Raw genomic sequence first — 23,271 nt, forward strand, 5'->3', positions numbered from 1 at the left:
GCATTTGGTTCCTTACCAGAAACGATAATATGCTTTTATCATCAGCAAATGAAACAGTTTTTTTGAGGTGTAGTCATAAGTGAAGTTGTACGTACAGCAGGCCGAAATATAGAACCCCAAGAGAAACCCAACGTTATGGTGTACCTGTCAGTTGAAAGTTCATTCCTTGTTATTTGACTGTGATAAACAATGATGAGAGCCACTGTATATCTTTCCCCTAACTCCATAATATTATATTTTGTAATTTATTTATTGATGATCTTTGCAGACAAAAATCTTAAATTGCTATAGGTACTTGACAAAAGAAGTCATCCACAAACATAAAAAAGTCAGGAGAAATAAAAGAACATTTGTTTATGCAGCCCTTTGTATTTAGAGGTTCTTGAAGGAGCAATTATCATTGTGTAGCATTTCTGAATTCCATAATGATTCCTTATCCTACAGGTGACACATGTGAGATAAATGAGTTTGCTCAGGTGTGGTTTACTAGTTTCAGAAGCAACTCGTCAGAGTTTTTAGTGTTGACTTTCTGAATTTTCTAAAGAGAAAATTGAGTGAACACATATTTCTCTCTTTCAGTAAGCTTCTCGCTGTCAGATTCACAATGCAAATACAGGAAAGCAGCAACACTGTCATATTTTTATTGCTGTCTCATTAGTAGATAGGAGCAAATGGAAGTTGCTAACAGAATGTTTGAAAGTTAGTCACCTGTCATGCCAATAGAACATAAACACTCAGTAAAGTTTTACATCACTCTCATGACTTCCATATTTTTATTTTTTAAAAATCAATACCACTTTCTCAGTACTCATTTCACGTTAGAAAATAACTAAGTATAGCCATTTTTATAATGAAAGTAAAAGTAAACCTGTCCAGTTGAACACACTGTCTCTCTTATTTGTGCAGTTTGCATATACTGTTCAATCTATCAACATGTCTCGAAGGCTCATCTAAAATAAGTGTGTGCATTTTCAATTTACGGCACACTAGGTTACCAGCCTGGGAAGTTACCTGCCGAATTCATACGCATCACAGTTAAGTCATCTGAGCATCCAATTGCTTAGGCTGTGTTGACCCTGACAGTTGTAAAACCATCTCCATATGATTAAATTAGCCTCTGGACAGCCCTTATTAGGTAATGGGATACAGAAACTAGATTTGTGAGGGAACTTGGATCAGTATCGTTGGGTACTCTTCACCAACAACAGCAGTATTGACATTGATTTGCAGTAGGATTTTGGATCATAAACAATAAGAGAACTTTACGAGTTGCTTCGAACAGAAAGATATATTCACAAATAGTTAACAAGGATTCAGAAAACATCATTCATATGAATCACAACTAGCTATTTGTTCACACAAAATATTGGGTGCTAGTGACAGGGGCTCTGAAATTGATTCCATATTTCTAGATTTCCAGAAGGCTCCCAAACCATTCCTCACAGTTGACTTCTCATCAGATTGCATTCCTGTGGGCTTTAGTTTCAGTAGTGTGAGTGGATTCATGATCTCCGGTGAGAAATGTCACATTTCGTTGTAATTGATGCAAAGTCATTGAGTAAAAGAGTAGTCATATGAGATGTTTCCCAAGCAAGCATGATAGGACCTTTGCTGTTCTTGATTTATCTAAATCTATTAGGAGGCAATCTGAGCAGCCCTCATAGATTGTTTGCAGATGTTGCTGTCATTTACCATCCTGTAAAGTCCTCAGAAGATCAAAACCAATTGCAAAATGATTTTAACAGGATATCTGTACAGTGTTTTAATGTCTTTACTGGCGTGATAATGTTCCTACATTACAGACCATCACAGACTGACAGTACGTTGGTAATGACCAGGGAATAGGAGCCCTTGAGAGGAAACAAAACTCACCATGTGAGGCAATCTACAGGAAGCAGAAAATCGGAACCTTTGTAAGGACTTGCAAGGGGAATAACTCAACCACACAGGTGGCTATCGACAGAGCACTAGGCAACAGCCCTCAGTCTGATGCACAAAAGCGAAGTCTGCAGTAATTGAATTCAGCACATGCACTGGCCTGCTAGGCTTACAGCCGCTCACAGTTAAACATCTTCGCATTCACCTCCATTGCAGTTTTACATGCTGTTCTATGTCATTACCCGGGACTGCTCATCTGCCTCCATTGTGGTGTCAGTTGGTGGGGATACTAAAATGCAAAAAGTGACAATTGAATCCAAATAATGAAAGGTATGTCACCATTCACATGAGTACTTCAATGAATCCATTAAACTTCAGTTACATGATGCTGTTGTTGTGGACTTCAGTCCTGAGACTAGTTTGATGCAGCTCTCCATGCTACTCTATCCTGTACAAGCTTCATCATCTCCCAGTACTTACTGCAACCTACATCCTTCTGAATCTGCAAAGTGTATTCATCTCTTGGTCTCCCTCTATGATTTCTACCCTCCACACTGCCCTCCAATGCTAAATTTGTGATCCCCTGATGCCTCAGAACATAGCCTACCAACCGGTCCCTTCTTCTTGTCAAGTTGTGCCAGAAACTCCTCTTCTCCCCAATTCTATTCAATAGCTCCTCATTAGTTATGTTATCTACTCATCTAATCTTCAGCATTCTTCTGTAGCACCACATTTCAAAAGCTTCTATTCTCTTCTTGTCCAAACTATTTATCGTCAATGTTTCACTTCCATACATGGCTACGCTCCATACAAATACTTTCAGAAATGACTTCCAGACACTTTAATGTATACTCGATGTTAACAAATTTTTCTTCTTCAGAACACTTTCCTTGCCATTGCCAGTCTACATTTTATATCCTCTCTACTTCGACCATCATCAGTTATTTTGCTCCCCAAATAGCAAAACTCCTTTACTACTTTAAGTGTCTCATTTCCTAATCTAATACCCTCAGCATCACCCAACTTAATTCGACTACATTCCATTATCCTTGTTTTGCTTTTGTTGATGTTCATCTCATGCCCTCGTTTCAAGACACTGTCCATTCCGTTCAACTGCTCTTCCAAGTCATTTGCTCTGTCTGACAGAATTACAATGTCATCGGCGAACCTCAAGGTTTTTATTTCTTCTCCATGGATTTTAATACCTACACCAAATTTATCTTTTGTTTCCTTTATTGCTTGCTCAATATACAGATTGAATAAAATTGGGGAGAGGCTACAACCCTGTCTCCCTTCCCAACCACTGCTTCCCTTTTGTGCCCCTCGACTCTTATAACTGCCATCTGGTTTCTGTACAAATTATAAATAGCCTTTCGCTCCCTGTATTTTACCCTCTTTAGAATATGAAAGAGAGTATTCCAGTCAACATTATCAAAAGCTTTCTCTAAGTCTACAAATGCTAGAAATGTAGGTTTGCCTTTCCTTAATCTTTCTCCTAAGATAAGTCGTAAGGTCAGTATTGCCTCATGTGTTCCAACATTTCTACAGAATCCAAACTGATCTTCCCCGAGGTCGGCATCTACCAGTTTTTACATTCGTCTGTAAAGAATTCACATTAGTATTTTGCAACTTTGACTTGTTAAACTGACAGTTCGGTAATTTTCGCATCTGCAAACACCTGCTTTCTTTGAGATGGAATTATTATATTCTTCTTGAAGTCTGAGGGAATTGTGCCTGTCTCATACATCTTGCTCACCAGATGGTAGAGTTTTGTCAGGACTGGCTCTCCCAAGGCTGTCAGTAGTTCTAATGGAATGTTGTCTACTTCCGGGGCCTTGTTTCGACTTAGGTCTTTCAGTGCTCTATCAAACTCTTCACGCAGTATCATTTCTCCAATTTCATCTTCATCTACACCCTCTTCCATTCCCATAATATTCTCCTTGAGTATATCGCCCTTCTATAGATTCTCTACATATTACTTCCGCCTTTCTGCTTTCCCCTCTTTGCTTAGAACTGGGTTTCCATCTGAGCTCTTGATATTCATACAAGTGGTCCTCTTTTCTCCATAGGTCTCTTTAATTTTCCTGTAGGCAGTATCTATCTTACCCCTAGCGAGATAAGCCTCTACATCCTTACATTTGTCCTCTTAGCCATCCCTAATTAGCCTTTTTGCACTTCCTGTCGATCTAATTTTTGAGACGTTTGTATTCCTTTTTGCCTGCTTCATTTACTGCATTTTTGTATTTTCTCCGTTCATCAATTAAATTCAGTATCTCTTCCGTTATCCAAGGATTTTTACTAGCCCTCGTCTTTTTACCTACTTGATCCTCTGCTGCCCTCACTACTTCATCCCTCACAGCTATCCATACTCCTTATACTGTATTTCTTTCCCCCATTCCTGTCAATTGTTCCCTTATGCTCTCCCTGAAACTCTGTACAACTTTTGGTTTAGTCAGTTTATCTAGGTCCCATCTCCTTAAATTCTCACCTTTTTGCAGTTTCTTCAGTTCTAATCTACAGTTCATCACCAATAGATTGTGGTCAGAGTCCACATCTGCCCCTCGAAATGTCTTAAAATTTAAAATCTGGTTCCTAAATCTCTGTCTTACCATTAAATAATCTATATGATACCTACTTGTATCTCCAGGATTTTTCCATGTATACAACCTTCTTTTATGATTCTTGAACCGAGTGTTAGCTATGATTAAGTTATGCTCTGTGCAAAATTCTACCAGACAGCTTCCTCTTTCATTTCTTAACCTCAATCCATATTCACTTACTATGTTTCCTTCTCTCCCTTTTCCTACTCTCGAATTCCAGTCACCCATGACTATTAAATTTTCATCTCCCTTCACTACCTGAATAATTTCTTTTATCTCATCATAAATTTTATCAATTTATTCATCCTGTGCAGAGCTAGTTGGCATATAACCTTGTACTACTGTAGTAGGCATGGCCTTCGTGTCTATCTTGGCCACAATAATGCATTCACTATGCTGTTTGTAGTGGCTTACCTGCACTCCTATTTTTTTTATTCATTATTAAACCTACTCCTGCATTACCTCTATTTGATTTTGTATTTATAACCCTGTATTCACCTGACCGAAAGTCTTGTTCCTGCCATCGAACTTCACTAATTCCCACTATATCTATATATCTGCCCATTTGCCTTTTTAAATTTTCTGATGTACCTGCCCAAATAAGGGATCTGACATTCCACGCTCCGATCTGTAGAACGCCAGTTTTATTTCTCCTGATAACAACGTCCTCCTGAGTAGTCCCCGCCCGGAGATGAGAATTGGGGACTATTTTACCTCCAGAATATTTTACCCAAGAGGACGCCATCATCATTTATTCATACAGTAAAGCTGCATGCCCTCACGAAAAATTACGGCTGTAGTTTCCCCTTGCTTTCAGCCGTTCGCAGTACCAGCACAGCAAGGCCGTTTTGGTTAGTGTTACAAGGCCAGATCAGTCAGTCATCCAGACTGTTGCCCCTGCAACTACTGGAAAAAGGCTGCTGCCCCTCTTCATGGCCTCTCAACAGATAACCCTCCGTTGTTGTTGCACCCACGGTATGTTTATCTGTATTGCTGAGGCACGCAAGCCTCCCCACCAATGGTAAGGTCCATGGTTTGTCGGAGGAGTTACCTGATAACTCACTTAAATCTAAAGTCTGTCAATACATTTAAATACTTACAGAATCCAATTATCAATAAATTAAATTGGAACGATCGAATACATAATGTGGGTAAAGCGAACCGAAGGCTTCATTTTACTGGCAGAACATGTAGAATGTATAACATGTATAATGAAGAGACTGCCCACTCTATGCTTGACTACCCTCTACTGGAGTATTGCTGTGTGTATAGCATTGATGGAAGACATCAAAAAAAGTTCATATAAAGGCAGTTCAGTTTGTTGTATTGGGAAATAAGAGCATCATGGATATGTTACACAAGTTGACATGCCAGTTGTTAAAACAAAGGTGTTTTCGGTTGTGGCATGATCTTTTCACAATATTTCAATCACCAACTTTCCCCTTCCAAATGTGAAAATATTTTGTCAACACCCACCTACATAGAGATAAAAGATCATCATAATTAAATAAGAGAAGTCCGATCTTGTGAAATGCCCAGTAGTCATGTAGATATATTTGTCTGGAATTGTGTAACTGTTATAGAAGAGGGCCGAAGTGGCTATATGTCAGTGCATGTCTCAGACATTCATTACTTGGGTTTAGAAGAGAGATGGTTAAGGCTTGTTTTGGGCTCTATCATGTTCTGATGTCTTGACACCATTCACCACCCTCGAGAGTAATTTGAGGGTGGTGTAACTTTGGGACAGGTCCCATCAACCTTTTGTCAAGCCCTACAGCTAACATTTCAGCTATGGGTTCATCTTGCAGAATGATAATGCATGATCTCATCACACTCACCTTGAAAACTCTGTACTTCAGGTGGCAGGAATCAACCAAATGGAATGACTACAGGATCTGCTAGTTGAACCTAGCCTGGAAACTGTTTACACTTACAATTTGTTGTAACTGCAACTATCCTCACCATCTAGATGACCTCAGGAAGACGGATGAAGAATAGTGGGAAAGGCTTGAGCAGCGACCTGCAGACCAACTTGTGGACAGTGTGCGTATGAGGTTCCAAACATCTTGTAGTGTCTGAGGCAAAGCAGTGCAACAGTGACTGCTACCGAGTAGCAGATTTCTATTTCAAATGTACAAAGATGTTCATTGGCAGTCACTCCATGTGCATTATTGGGAAGTGTGGCTGCCATGGGGAGACACCACGACCAATCGACCATGCATGACAGCTGCACAGGTGCCTCCTAGCACCACCTGCCTTATACTGCCTACATATACAATTGCCACCCAGCTCAGTCTGTTATCACGCATCATGCCATTCACTATATTATCTAAAACAGTAGTGTACTTGTTTTGCCCCACTGCATACAAAGCATTGTATCCATTGTTAACTTATCCTATGGGATTGTTAAATATATTTGTAGCGGGGGTGATGCCTCATGTTTCTATTTTGTGTTATAACATAACAGGCAACAATCATGGACATTTAACAGGATCCCTTAACAGGCATGCAGTGCTACAGCTATTTCTACAACAGACAGAGGAACAGAAATGTCAGGAAGCCTTATTATCTGCATTGCCCTTCTGGCAGTCAACTATGCATCTACCACTGTTCCTGCTTTATGACGAGATGGCGGAAGAGTGGGAGGCATATGAGAAGCACATCTGGCAGCACTAGTAACATTTCAGATAACTGATCCATTTGTTGTCAGATCACTTTTCCTGTCATGGATCTCACCTAATACGTAAAAACTTTTGTCCAAAGTGACCCCTCTCATGTAACCAGTGCATATGACTTTTGTTATTTCTTAACTAAACAATGGAAAATCCAGGATGGAATGTAACAATATTATGAAAAGGAAGTTGATACTCACCACATAGTGGAGATGCTGAGTCGCAGATAGACACAGAATTCTCTCTTGGTTGGACTACAAACACTAAAGGGAAAAAAAATGAAAACCGAAGCAACGAGGCACTAGTAATAAAAAAAATTGTAGCTTCATAACCCTGAAGCACCACACTGTATCTCGGTTGCGGTCAGATGTTTGATACTCACCACATAGTGGAGATGCTGAGTCGCAGATAGACACAACAAAAAGATTACACAAAATATGCATTCGGCCAACACGGCCTTTTTTCAAAAAATAGACCACACACACACACACACACACACACACACACACACATGTAAACACAACTCACAAACACATACAAGTCTCTGGCAGCTGAAGCTAGACTACAAGAGCAACCGCAGGGACAAGGTGGAGAGAGGTTAGGGCAGCTAGGTGCAGTCGGTAGCTTAGACGGAGGACAGGAGGAGAGAAGGGTGGTGGGGGAGTAGCGGAAAAGGGGAGGAATAAAAGACTGGGTGCGTTGGCGGAATAGATGGCAGTTTAGTGCAGGAATGGGAACAGGGAAGGGACTGGATGGTTGAGGACAATGACTGACAAAGATTGAGGCCAGGAGAATTACAGGAATATAGGACACATTGCAGGGCGAGTTCCCACCTGCGCAGTTCTGAAAAATTGGTATTGGTGGGAAGGCACAGGCTGTGAAATCCTTCATGCTCAGCAGCTAGGTGGTCCAGTTGTTCCTTGGACCCAGTTTGTCGGTGGCTATCCATGCGGACAGACAGCTTGTTGGTTTTCATGCTCACACAGAATTTGGCACAATGGTTGCATCGTAGCTTGTGGATTATGTGACTAGTTTCACAAGTAGCCCTGCCTCTGTTGGGTAGGTGATGTTTGCAGACTGGAGTAGATGGTGGTGGGAAGATGTATGGGACAGGTCTTGCATCTAGGTCTTTTACAGGGATAGGAGCCATGAGGTAAGGGATTGAGAGCAGGGGCTGTGTAAGGATGGATGAGTATATTGTGTACGTTCAGTGGATAGCGGTATACCACTGTGGAAGGGGTGAGAAGGATAGTGGGAAGAACTTTTCTCATTTCAGGGTACAACGAGAGATAGTCAAAACCCTAGCAGAGAATTTATTTGCTCCAGTCCTGGGTGATACTGAGTTATGAGGGAATGCTCCTCTGTGGCTGGATGGTGAGACTTTGGGAAATGGTGGGTGACTGGAAAGATAAGGGACGGAAGATTGGTTTTTGTACGAGGCTGGTAGGATAATTATGGTCTGTAAAGGCTTCAGTGAGACCCTCATTATATGCCAAGAAGGACTGCTCATCACTGCAGATGTGATGGCTATAGGTGGCTACGCTGTATGGAAGGGAATTCTTGGTAACAAACAGGTGGCAGCTGTCAAAGTGGAGGTATTGCAGGTGATTAGTAGATGTAGCCATTTTTGAGGTGGAGTTCAACATATAGGAAGGTGACGTGTTTGAGTTGATGCAGCACTCATAAGTACAACCCCATATTGTTCCCCTCCCTGGCCACACCATGGGAGGAATATCAGGCTAAGGATGACAGTGGATCTTATTCACCCCGGTACCTTGTATATTCAAGAGCTGATGGGGAATCTTTCATGATGATGAATCCTCATTTTTTTGTTGAGCACTTAAGAGGACAAGTTTGGGGAGGTGGAGGGATTGTCCAAAATGAGATCTTTTGGGCCAGTCTTGATCAAAACAGCATCCTCTACCCAGTCATGGGCGTTTTTGGCTTGTGACCAGTTGGGGAATGTTTCTGTATTCATCACACCCCATAATAGCTTAAATATGGTCCAGTGTATCATATTTAACAGGGGCCTTCTTTTGCAGTCAGATGATGAGCTGCACACCATTTTAGAGCAGCAAGGTGTACATTTCATCTGCCGTGGTCACCAGGATCCGAGGGATAATCAGGTTGCCACCAGTGCTTTCATCTTGGCCTTCGAGGGTGACACATTGCCCGCTGTGATGTAAAGCCCTATATCCCTCCCCCGGTGCGATGCTTTAAGTGCTGGATGTTCGGCCATATTATACTTCTGGCATCACATGTCGAGATTGCAGACGCCCATCGCATCCAAATACTCCATGTGCCCCGCCTCCCATCTATGTCAACTGTGGAGAGCACCATTCGCCTTGCTCGCCAGACTCTTGAATTCTCCAGAAAGAAAGAAAATCATGGAGTACAACACCCTGGACCAACTGACCTACACTGAGGCTAAGAAAAAATTTGAACACCTGCATCCTTATATATGACATCATCTTACACTGCTTCTACAACAGTTCTGGCACCATCAGCTCCACCAAGCCCAGTCACCTCTCAGAGCCAGAAGACCAACCTGCCCCCTTGATTATGGGGGGAATTTTCCTCCCTGTTGATCCTGCACCACCTACTTTGGAGCAACCCCCCAACCATTGGGGATGTGCGTCCCCACTTCTAAGCTGGAGAAGTGTATGTCTTCTTTGGCTTCTCTTGCTAGGAAAGATGCCCTTGTGTCACTCCCTTCCCACGTTTCTGCTAGTGGGAAAGATGACACCCGCCAGTGGCTGAAGAGCTCAAAATCAGCTGGTCATATGGCTTCACATTCATCCTCAGTCCCGGAGACTGAGCCATTGAAGTCTTCCAGACAGGGAAACACAAGGAGTAGTGAGAGAAATCCAAAACGAAGACCCCTAAGACCAAGGAAATTGCGGTGGCACCCACACCACAACTACCTACAAGCTCTACATCTGAGAATGGGTTAGAGATTCTGGCATCCACTGAGGACCTAGATCTCGCCAGACCCTCAGACACAATGGCTATAGACTGCTCACGCAATAAGTCAGTGGCAGTAGGTGACCCTGAGGCATAAACTGCCTCATTGAATGTTCCATGCCTTCCCAGTCTCACGATGACGTCATCCTCCAGTGGAATTGTGGTGGTTTTTTCCACCGCCTCGCTGAGCTACAGCAACTGTTAAGCTTTACACCTTCTATCTGCATTGCCCTCCAGGAAACCTGGTCCCCGGCAGTGCGGACCCCTGCCCTCCTCAGCTACAGGGGATATTACAGGGACCCTAGCGACTATAATCGAGTGTCAGGTGGAGTTTGCGTTTATGTCCTAAACTCAGTCTGTAGTGACACTGTGCCCCTTCAAACCCCTATTGAAGCTGTGGCTGTCAGAATAAGGACGGTGCAAGTATATCTTCCTCCAGATGGTGCAGTACCCCCGAATGTATTAGCTGCACTAATTGATGAACTCCCTAAACCTTTCATACTTTTGGGAGATTTTAATGCCCGTAACCCCTTGTGGGGTGGCACCGTGCTTACTGGCCGAGCCAGAGATGTTGAAACTTTACTGTCTCAGTTCAACCTCTGCCTCTTAAATACTGGAGCCACCACACATTTCAGTGTGGCTCATGGTAGTTACTTGGACATTGATTTATCAATTTGCAGCCCAGGACTTTTCCCACCTATCCACTGGAGAGCACATGACAACCTGTGTGGTAGTGACCACTTCCCCATCTTCCTGTCACTGTCTTGGCATCAGGCACATGGATGCCTGCCCAGATGGGCTTTAAACAAGGCGGACTGGGAAACTTTCACCTCTGCTGTCACCATGGAATCTCCCCCACATGCTGTCATCAATGTGATGGTTGGAGCAAGAAGTGTCTACAACAATTGTTTCTGTGACAGAAAACACGATCTCTTGCTCTTTTGGGTGCCCCAGCGTAAGGCAGTCACTAGGTGGTCGCCAGAAGTCGTTGAAGCAATTAAGGAGTGTTGGCGAGCTCTGCAGCACCATAAGCGGCACCCTTCCCTGGAGCACCTCATGGCCTTTAAATGACTCCGTGCCTGTGTTCGCCATCTTATCAAATGACGGAAGCAGGAGTGTTGGGAGAGATATGTCTCAACCATTGGGTGACATATGTCACCTTACCAAGTCTGGGCAAAGATCACGCGTCTTTTCGGGTGCCAGGCCCCAACAGGTGTGCCCGATTGCCGAGCACTTTGCTCGAACCTCTGCGTCGGAGAATTATCCTCCAGCCTTTCACACGCTCAAACAGCGACTGGAAGTGGAAGTCTTCTCATTCACTATACGCCACAGTGAATCCTATAACACCCTATTTACAGAGTGGGAGCTCCTCAGTGCCCTTGCACATTGCCCCGACACAGTTCCTGGGCCAGATCGGATCCACAGCCAGATGATGAGACATCTCTCATCTGACTGCAAGCGATATATCCACATCATCTTGAATCGGATCTGGTGCGATGGTGTCTTTCCATCACAATGGCAGGAGAGCACCATCATTCCAGTGCTCAAAACCGGTAAAAACCTGCTTGATGTGGATAGCTATCAGCCCACCAGCCTCACCAAATGTTCATTGTAAGATATTGGAACATATGGTGTGTCGGTGGTTGGGTTGCGTCCTGGAGTCACATGGCCTACTGGCCCCATGCCAGGGCGGCTTTTTCCAGGGTCGCTCTACCACTGATAATCTTGTGTCCCTCAAGTCTGCCATCCGAACAGCCTTTTCCAGACGCCAACACCTGGTTGCCATCTTTCTTGACTTACGTAAAGCATACGACACGACCTGGCAACATCATATCCTTGCCAAATTGTATCAGCGGGGCTCGGGGGCCCGCTCCCGATTTTTATCCAAAACTTCCTGCCACTCCGTGCTGTCTGTGTCCAAATTGGTGCCTCCCATAGTTCCATCCATATCCAGGAGAATGTATTCCCACAGGGCTCTGTATTGAGTGTCTCTCTATTTTTAGTGACCATTAACAGTATAGCAGCAGCTGTCGGGCCCTCCATCTCACCTTCTCTGTGTGCAGACGACTTCTGTATTTCGTACTGCTGCTCTAGTATTATTGTTGCTGAGCATCGCCTACAGGGAGCCATCCACAAGGTGCAGTCATGGGCTCTAGCCCATGGCTTCCAGTTTTTCGCCATGAAGATGTGTGTCATGCATTTCTGTCGACATCGTACCGTTCGTCTGGAACCAGTACTTTACGTTAATGACGATCCACTCACTGTAGTGGAGACATATCGATTATTAGATCTGGTTTTCGACACTCGTTTGACTTGGCTTCCTCATCTTGGTCAGTTTAAACAGAAGTGTTGGCAGCACCTCAATGCCCTCCGCTGCCTGAGCAACACCAACTGGGGTGCAGATCGCTCCACGCTGCTGCAGCTCTCCGGAGCCCTTGTTCAATCCTGCCTTGAGTATGGGAGTGTGATTTATGGTTCGGCGGCGCCCTCAGCATTGCGTTTGCTCGACCCATTGCACCATTGCGTAGTTCGACTAATGATGGGAGCTTTTATGACGAGTCTGATGATAAGCGTACTGGTGGAGGCTGGAGTCCCTCCATTGAAGATCAGACTTGCACAGCTGCTCGCCAGTTACGTTGCACACATTCATAGCTCTCATGAACATCCTAATTACCGTCGTCTTTTCCTAAACACGCCAATTCACCTCCCACATAGGCGGCCCAGGTCAGGGCTAATGATTGAAGTTTGCATGTGATCGCTTCTGTCTGAACTGGAGTCCTTCACTTCACCGCGTCTTTTGGAGGTCCATTCACATACACCTCCGTGGTGTAGCTGTAGACCGAAGCTTTGCCGGGACGTTTCGCGTGGCCCTGAGGACTCAGTTAACCCTGCGGCTCTCTGCTGTCACTTCCTCTCGTGAGGTGTTCAGGGGCTCGGAAATGGTTTACACTGACAGCTCGATGGCTGATGGTAATGTTGGCTTCGCCTTTGTCCACAGTGACCATATTGAACAGCGTTCCTTGCCCGATGGCTGCATTGTATTCACTGCAGAGCTGATGGCCATATCTCGCGCACTTCAGTATATTCGTTCATGCCCCAAGGAATCGTTTTTTCTGTGTACTGACTCCTTGAGCAGCCTTCAGTGCTACCCCTGCCATCCTTTGGTGGCGTCCATCCAGGAGTCCATCTATGACCTGGACTGGTCCCGTCGTTCAGTGGTGTTTGTGTGGACCCCAGGACACTTCAGCATCCCAGGCAATGAACTTGCCAACAGGCTGGCCCCACTTCTGGAGATGGACATCTCTGAACTTAACCTGCGTTCTGACTTACGCCACAGGGTTTTTCGGCTTTGGGAGACAGAATGGCATAACAGTATGCACAACAACCTGCGTGTCATTAAGGAGACTTCGAATGTGTGGAAGTCTTGCTTGCGGGTTTCTCGCAGGGAATCAGTTGCCCTCTGCCGGCTCCGCATTGGCCACCGTGAAGACCTACCTCAGTGTCGGTGCAATGCCCAGTTGACCGTGGCCCATATTTTTTTGCACTGTCCCACTTTGACTGCCAAGCGACGATATCTTGGGTTACTGGATTCACTGCCGCTCATTTTATATGACAACACTTCATTGGCTGATTTAGTTTTATGTTTTATTCGTGAGGGTGGGTTTTGATCTAAGTTTTAGCACATGTCCTTTGTCCCCACCCTAAAAGCACTAGGGTAGAGGTTTTGATGTGTAGCAGAGTGGCTGGCCTTTCCTTTTTATTGTCATGGTCGGCCAGCCACCTTAATCTGCTTTCTTGTTTTACTATCTTCTGTTTCTAGCATCTCTGTTGTTTTCTTGTCCTCTGTTGTTCCTATTAGTGTTCGTTGCCTTTCCTTCATTCTTGTGGTTTTTCCTTTCTTTCCTTATTGTATTATATGTCTCATCTGTTTTATTCTCATACTTTTGACATTGTTTTATTAGAAACACAGGACCAATGACCTCTTAGTTTGGTCCCTTCTCCCCTCTTTTAAACCAACCAATCAAGTATATTTTACAAATTGCTTGATAATTATTTTTCTTCTATTGGAAGGGAATACAGCAACTCCAGATGCTAATGTGACATATTTGCGAAAAAGTGTATAAAATTTGAATTAAAACCAACCATCATTAATCAAATTTTAAACAGCCTTATGCCTCATAATGCACAGAACTTGTAATTCCCTCCCAATGAATTTTGTACCTACCACTTACCATAGAAGCATCACATAGTTTTGTCAGTAATGACAGTAGGTAAAATCTCCAATAGATGATCTTTTTATGTGCAGATTCTCAATAATGTTCCAAGCTCTGTCAGTTCGATATCTAGAGAATGTGTTGAAGTTCCGCATGTTCATAAAAGCCTGCCCAAAGATATCGACACGAACTGGCCATCTAATAACAAATAAGCCAAACACCACCATAAAGCCACAAACACTGCCATGACAGTGCCACCTCTTCGTTTAGTAATATCATGACATTGTGGTACACATGGTTTTTTTCCCCATTATCTGTAAACTGCACCTATTGATGTAAGTAACCTCCACAGTATGACTGTTAAGAGAATCACTGGTGGCCCGTCAGTTGTTCAGCAGATGTCTAACAGTGATTTGCAAATTATTTTTGTTTCGTTATATATTGTGTTCAGTTCTGACATAAGCTGTACTGCAGTAGGCTTTGTTTTATTCAGTCTTCAGTTCTTAGTCCATCTGAACATTGAGAACTAGTTTTCATGAGGGTTGTGTGCCATCATCATCTTGACCAGTGTTGGTTTTTATAATAAAAGCACATTAACAGACTTGCTTGAGCTAACACCACTACAATAATCAATATGTGTGTTAAAAGTCAGTAAGTTTTTCACTCTGGTTCGCCTGCATGTGGCTTGTTGCAGGGAATGAGTACATAACACTGTGCCTTTCACATTGGTACCTGTCTTATTTCACTGCAGTAATGAACAACAGTCATGACAAAGAAATGATGCCTGTTCCTTTTCGACAAAGAGTGTCCTCTGGAAAGGTATTCCCTTTGTTTTGATGACAGTATGCAGCTCATTCCATCATAAAAACTATCATATGATGATGAAAGGATTAAAGGAAAACATTATTTCTCTATTATAAGCCCACTGTATTTGTGGTATTCCTCTCTCTCTCTCTCTCTCTCTCTCTCTCTCTCTCTCTCTCTCTATTTGCTCTTTTGCATGTGTGTGTGTGTGTTGGATCTGAATGAGATTTACTGAGAAACAGTAACTAACATACTTTTTGATTACCTATTTGCTGCTTGCAGTTCCATTGTCTAGTAAATGAAAGTCTTTTGTGCTTTTAAGGTAGGAAACTCAGATGTTTGCTTTATTGCAAAAAAAATATTAGAAGCAGTATTATGGACAGAGAAAGAATCTCTGGCAGAATATCAAGCTTTAGAAGTCAGCAAAACATATTTCATAGAAATATTCAAAGTCTGACTACCAATGTGCTCCCATTTCGATGAGGATATAGAAGGCCTTTCAAGAGATGTACAGAAACTGATAAATGGCAGCAATTTATACAACAAAAAACAAAATTCTTCAGTGGGAAGCTTTGACTCCAGTACAAGCACTGTTGATTGTCATAATTAGTGGAATTAGCTGAGAGAAACAACATTGACCATAAACCATTATTCCAGAAAAAATGAAGTGCAAAATTGAACTGACAAGGAACAAATAAAATTAAAACTAAAATTGTTTATAATTTATTTGATGATAAAGGTTGCACACAATGTTATTGTCTTAATTCACTTTGTAATTGTGACTGATTATAGCCTCGTAAGATCCTGAGTAAAAACAGGTAGAAAGTTAGAAAGATACAGCCTCGTCCTGCAAGAAGTCAGAATTGCGGAGTAAGAGTAAGAGGGGCACCAAATCCAACTGCTCAGCAGGGTTAACATCTCAGAAAGATTTGATATAAATATATATACAAAAGGAACAGTTATTTAACAAAGATTATCTCAGAATAGGGAGCTGTACCAGATTAAATTAAGCAAAAAAAATGGCATTGTAGAACATGTAGATTATGCAGCCATAGACAAAAGAAACAAGTATTTAACAAGGTACTTAGGCTAACAGCAAGTGATGTTGCAGATATGAATCAAGCATAAGAAAAGAAAATTTCAAATGGATTGAGGGCACCATTAAAGAGAAGATATGAGTATCAAACAAATTGCAATTAAAACATAATCAAACATGCTGAATTAAATGAAATTATATAAATTTGTTTGAGAGGCTGAGAAGAGAAACAGTGAAAATTGGCTACAACAGTTTGTCTTTGCTAAAAGCCATAAACTATACAGAACAATAAAATTATGAAGAAAACAAAACTGACATTTATTAGGTAGATGAGGTGGCATGTGACAGTAACTAACAACACAGAGAAAAATTTACAGGCATACCAAGACTTCTTTTCATGTTTGTATGGTTCAGGAGATTATTCAGAACCACAGGTACCTAATAATGAGATTCCAGAAGTAATTGCAGATTAGGTGTATAAAGCCAGTGGATGTAGCAAGGGAGGAAAGGCACCTGAGGGCATTAGTATTTTGTTAGTAATGATGTGAGATGGAGCAAAAGTTATACATAAGAAACTTGCAAAATTATTTATTCTTTGCAAGAAATGGGAAAAACAACATTATTATCCTATCATTTGCTAAATATCACAAACCACATAGAAAAGGCTTTAGTTTGGATATAGTATATGGACCAATTGCAAGCTGTGAACGAATTTACAGAGTAGAGCAATGAGTCTTGTATTCATAAATTTTCAACAAAATATGTACTTTCAGCCATTGTGAAACAAGGTACTGATTCAACTACATTAGCATATTGAAGAACATTCACTGTTAATCCAAATTATCATGATCACTTTCCAGCACATGACTAAATACTGCCTGGTAGGTTAAAACTCATGATGTGATACTGAAAGTATATAAGTGGAGAAGAAACAAAGGAGGAATCATTCTAGCAACAGTATGGGGTCACAAATGGGGAAATCCACTGACGTAAGTGGTTTTGATAGGAGGGAGATTATTATGGCTGATGCCTGTGAATGACCATCTCAGAAAGGACGAAGCTGGTAGACTGTTAATGTGCTGTTGCCGTCAGCACGTGTGAAAAGTTGTTGAAGGACTTAGAAATCACAAGTAAGCAACAAGGTGTTGGACATCTATGTCTCATCAATGAATGCAGAGTTGGAGGCTTATCCACTCTGTAACGCAGGCTAGATGGCAGGTCTGATGTCAGAGTACAACCCGGTGCAGGCACAAGTGTTTTGGAAAACACCATTCAATGCATGTTGTTGAATGAGGAGCTGCACTGCACATGACCCTGTGTCCCTGTGTTGACCCAATGACAACACCAGTTACAATTATAATGAGTACGAGATCATTGAGGTTGGATCAGAATCAATGGAAAAATGTCTCCTGGAAAGATGAGTGACATTTCTTGTTAGACCAGGTCAGTGGTTCTTTTTGGTTACCCTGTCATAGAAGTGAATGGCTGCTCAAAATATGCACTGTGTCGTAGATGCAAGCCTGCGGGGACAGTGTTATGCCATGGGGGACATTCAAAACATTCACCTGGTTTTCCATGGGACCTTCGGTAAGAACCAAAGGCACCATGACATCTGTGAATACATGTGTGTTATTGTGAACCACCTACAGCCCTTCATGCTTTGTCTTCCTCAATTGTGATGGCATCTGTCATCTTCCTGCAGGACAACTGTCTATGTCACAAGGCCATAATCACGCTACAGTGGTTTGAGGATTATGATGATGAGTTTACATTGGTGTTTTGGCTACCAAATTCACCTGATCTGAACCGGAGGAAGTACTTGTGGGATGTTATCGGCCACAAGGTCTGTGCAGACGAACCACAAGCCTGTAATTTACAGGAATTGTGTGACCTTTGTGTTGACATTTGGTGCCACATATCTACGTATGGAGGATTTGTCAAATTAACGCCTCACAGAATTGATGCCACTGCTTTCCTAAGGTGGACGGACTGTCATGCTATTAAGAATTTGGTCATAATGTTTTGGCTCATCAATTTGTGTGTGTGTGGTGGAAGAGAAATCAGACAAGGAGATTCTGTATTACAAAAAGGGATAAAGTTAATTTAATTATATAAACCACCTTTATTTTGCTGATGTTGGGGAATGATTTGCTTGTAGTCCAGATAGCCATAAACAAGTAAGACGAGATCTGAATAAGGCAAGTTTGAAAGTAATCCTGTAATTCAATTACAGTAAAATCAAGACACGTATAAACAACATACTGAAAAGAAAGTTTTTCTGTTTAGAGCATATGAAAATAACAATATACTGTCAAGAAAAATGATTTGGAGGCATTTTGTTAGCTAAAAAGGGTGTTTCAAAATGAAGCTTCCAGAGTATAGAAAGGAATGCTTACAATCAGTGCCATTTTTGACTTGCAACAATAAGACATGAGCTCTTAAGGCACAAATCATTCAAAAACTGTGGGGACTAGCAGTAGAGACATACTTGTTGGGAATTACTATCAGAAACAAGAAAACAAACAAGTGGACTAAGGAAAGGACTGGAATGTAAGGCAGAAGCACTGTAATGAAATTAAACTAAGTAGTGCAGGAGATGTAGAAACACATATGGATGGTAGATGGACCATTGAAGTCCTTTGCTGTATTGGGTCAGTTAAGAAAAGTCGGAGCTAATGGTCTAATGGATGATGAGTAAATGAGATTAAAAGAAACCTGCTAGATCTTTATGGATGTGCATGGGAAATTTTGGAGGTGATCTTGGCCACCAGTGAGTATCTAATGGCTGATGATAATTGCAGTACAGAAACTAGTAAATGGAGACAGATTATGAACTGGAAATACATTGATACTGCACAGGCAAGGATACTGTTTAGGACATATATCTGTGCTGCAGTTCCTCTCCTGTGTCATTCAAGGATGTTACATAAGAAAGTAACTACACACTTCTGTATGCTCTCTAAGCTGTTTAATAATTGGTTTCAGGCACAGTATATTATGGCACAGAGTAATATATTCGCTCCATCCTTCGTAAAGACCGATTCATAATATTTCAAGAGTGCTTTTCATAACCACAATGTGCAGTTTCTAGTAAGAGTCTCATATTAGAGTTGATTGAGAATTTCCAGAATGTTGTCAGGTCCACAAATAAAGGTGTCAAAAATTCTGTAAATTTCCTTTGTATGTAATTCATCCCACTCAATTATTTATTCCTGCAGCTAATCATATCATGCATTAATTCTATTTACCTAGGGCTATACTGTATTATCTGAATAAAATTAGAGTTTTTTATGTATACATTTCTGTTTGTTGTTTGGCGACCATGCTAATATATAGATCAGAATTTGCTTTATTAGATTTAAGGAACCTACAGGAAACCAAAATTTGGATGACGTAATTGCAAATTGAACATTGCTCTTTCTGAATGAGTGTCAGTGCCTTAACTATTAAGCCAACTCACTATGTATTTTGTTTTCATATAGTGATAATTATGTATGGTCAACACATTTCTGAAGGGAATAAATAACTTAGGCATAACAAATTGCATACACAGTTGCATTGTAGCTACAATGCAACTTTCAACAGACATGCACTTACCACCTCTCCCCAACACTTCATCCTTTATTAAAATCATTTTACCAAGTTACTGTATATACAGTTGTAGCTGGAACAGATGAAACAGAAAAATGAGTGCAGAAACACACACACTCGCAATTAAAATTGTGTACCTATTATCTTTTCATGAATATACTCCCTCTCTGTCTGACACTTAACTATAATTTGCATATTATCAATGTAGAAACTTAGAAAATTTCAGAAGGCATTAGCATAACTATGAACCAATGTATGCTCAAAAGAGACTCAAGTAAAAATATTTCCGACTTGGCTCTGAATTTCCTTTCCCATCCTTAACTGTGGATGTCTGTGACAATGCATTATAAAGCATAACTCAAACATGATCCATGTCTTTAGTTATGGATTCATTTTACTTAATCTGTATGGAAACCCTTCTGGTTTCGTGTATTGTTTCTGTGATAATCAACAATAGTTGACAAACCTCCAACATGATGAGCTCAAGCCACCAGCACAAAGAAAGTTGTAGATAACATTTTGGATAGTTGTTTGCAGTGTGCTGTGGAAGACTACCTAACATAATTTGAAAAGTCCTTTTTCAGACTTTTAAGTCTTGTTTTCAGTAACCATTTCATTGTAGAGTATTTCATTCTATGCTACACAGAAGCCACCTATTTCATCTCTGAATCAAAATAGTAAAATTTCATTGAAAATGTACGATGATATGCAACAGTTACATGGATCTTTAGTGTGATGAGTATATCGTGATTACTTTGCAGGTTAAATGGAAAACACTGACAGTATAGGTGAACGGTTAACAGATGGAGAAGATAGTGACTCTGAAGTGGATGACTCGAATAACATGATGGAAGACAGCTCTTCAGACGAAATGAACTCAGAACACAGGAAGACAGTAAGTTGTTGGTTATTTGGAATATTCAGCAAATTTAGATCTCACTTTATATTATACTGATTTTTAAAAGTTTTAGTTATTTAGGATAAGGATGCTGCTGGAGAACAGATGTTTTCATGCATTGTTACAACAACAAATGTTTCATGAACAGCTTTTGTACAAGGGTGTTTCAGTTGCAAACCTTCATTATATTTTAGGCAGCTCATTATTACATATAGAAGTAAAGTAATTTTATTGTTGTTATGATAATGATGATGATGATGATAATAATAATAATAATAATAATAATAATAATAATAATAACATAAATAAATAAAGTCACATACCACAAATGTTTATTAATCAGATTAAAGAATGGAAAGTTCAGGTTGTAATATCAACAGTTATGAAAGGGATAGATTGCTATTAACCATAAAGGTGACATATTGAGTTGCAGACAGAAACAGCCAAAAGATTGTTACACACTGAGCTTTCAGCCAAATCCTTGTTCAGAAAAGAAAGGAAAACACACACACACACACACACACACACACACACACACACACCTGCCTTTGCACAAGTAGGCACACCTCACACACACAGCTGCTATATCCAGCCACTCTGGCCAGACTGCAACTGTTTTATTGAATGAAAGCGGCAATCCAGAGAGGAGCAGAGGAGGAGGATAGCATTGCATGAGTATAGGGGGAAGAGCCACCGCTGTCTCGTGGAGTGTGCAGGGACTACACGGTGGCAGGAAGAGTCTAACCAGGAACACTGTTGGGAGGCTATGGGGGAGGAACAATGAGTGGAGAGGAGAGGAGCAGATAGGGGCGAAGACTGGTGGTTGAGTTGGCAGAGAGCAGCTCTTTGTGAGGGTGAGGGGATATCAAGTGGGAGGAGTTGATAGCACAGACAGTGTGGAAACCATGGGATGGAGGATGCATGGAAAATACTTTATCGTAGGATGATACTGGGATAATTTCGGGAGGAGAGAACGTGTTGTAAGGGTAACTCCTATCCTCACAGTTCAGAAAAGCTGGTGGTGGAGGAGAGAAGCCAGATGGCCTGGGTTGTGAAGCATTTATAGCAAGCATGTTACATTCAGATGCATGTTATGCCACAGGGTGGTCCACTTTGCTCTTGGTCACATTTCGGTGGAGCCATTTGTCCTGGTGGACAGTTGGTTAGTAGTAATCCAATATTAATATAAAAAAAACAGCGACAGTATCTGCATTTTGACAACTGCCATCCCTTCGATCAATGCTTCCCAATTAACGTCCCTCACCCACAGTGTGCCACTCTCTGTTAATGCACCCACCAGCCTTTTCCCCTCTCTGCTCCTCTTGTTTTCTGTCCCATTTCCTCTTCCCCCACAGTCTGGCTGGAGATAGAGATCATGTGTATGTGAGGTGTGCCTAAGTGTGTGTGTGTGGGGGGGGGGGGGGGGGGGTTTCCTTTCTGTTCTGAAGAAGGCTTTGATGGAACGCTCCGTGTGTAACAGTCTTTTCGTTGTGCCTGTCTGGAACTCAACGTTTCATCCTTACAGTGAGTAGCAGCCTGTCTTACTAATCAGATTACACTAGTCAACAAATTTAAACTTTTTTCTGCATCTGGTTTGTAAATGGGTGGATTTACCTAATTTTGGGATGATGAATACACTGGTAAAATCAGTTTTTCTCTATGATGTCACATTTCTTAAATACACAGCAGAATAAAAAATGGTAATAGCAAAAATTGGCACAATTAAGTCAAACAGAAATACACATTCAGAACATTTTAAATCAATACTATGTTGTTTGTTTATATGTGTATAATGTCAATAAGAGGTCCAAATTAGTTCAGAAGATATTTTCACCTTTAATCATCTTTTATTTTTGAAAAATGCAACAACGGAGCTCTTCTTTTGTTTGCCATTTCATCACTCTCCCTAACAAGACCCCAGCAGTAGTCACTGGCCATCAAGGGTTCCAGTGGCCTTGGTAACGGTGTTCCATGGTAAGAATGTCTTGGTGAAAGCGTTCACCATGCTCATCACTTACGGCTCCTTTTAAGTGATTTAAGCCTCACCCTCTTTATCCAGAGATAAGTTCTTGATAAGGCCCAACTTGATATGAGGGGGAGGCAAAATGATTTTATCAGGCTCAACCAATGGGGTATTGTTCACATTTACCTTTCCAGGAACATATGACTTCTGTATAGGCCATTCCTTGACTGGTTCTAGTGGTTCTTGGTGTCACGGCTGTCGCAAAGGCACAAAAGGCAGCAGTATTTCATAAATCCAGCCCGTAAACCTGTAAGGAGTGCAACAACTTCTAAATCACAGCAGATCTGCCATTCATGATCCTTATATTTGGTTGCCTCTAGCAGCAAAACCAAGGTTTCATAAGTATCTTTCATATCTACTGTGTAAGCCAAAAGAACCGATGGAAATGCATTGCCAGTAGTGCTGTTTTTAAGCTTGTTTTACTGGAGTCAATAAAGTCATCACTCCTGTGCAGGGTGTATACGACCCGGGACAATCGGGAGATGCAGGAAAAACCTGGGAATTTTTTCATCTGGGAGTTTTCTGTTAAACATTTGTAATTTTAACTGGTGAGAACCGATGCTCTAACAAAGGATATTACTGTATCCCACT

At 41.5% G+C, this 23,271-nt stretch overlaps 1 protein-coding gene across 3 annotated transcripts in view; it reads left to right on the forward strand.

The window, feature by feature from the left end:
* LOC126325693 (uncharacterized) overlaps positions 1–23,271 on the forward strand; it is a 50,699-nt gene that overhangs the window by 11,909 nt on the left and 15,519 nt on the right. For all 3 annotated transcript variants that reach the window (XM_049995271.1, XM_049995273.1, XM_049995272.1), the window contains exon 2: positions 20,521–20,654. In XM_049995271.1, the coding sequence (XP_049851228.1) occupies positions 20,526–20,654 (129 nt within the window). In that variant the 5' untranslated portion in view covers positions 20,521–20,525. The remainder of the gene's footprint in view (positions 1–20,520; positions 20,655–23,271) is intronic.

The sequence above is a fragment of the Schistocerca gregaria genome, chromosome 2 (assembly GCF_023897955.1).
Source record: "Schistocerca gregaria isolate iqSchGreg1 chromosome 2, iqSchGreg1.2, whole genome shotgun sequence".
NCBI lineage: Eukaryota > Metazoa > Arthropoda > Insecta > Orthoptera > Acrididae > Schistocerca > Schistocerca gregaria.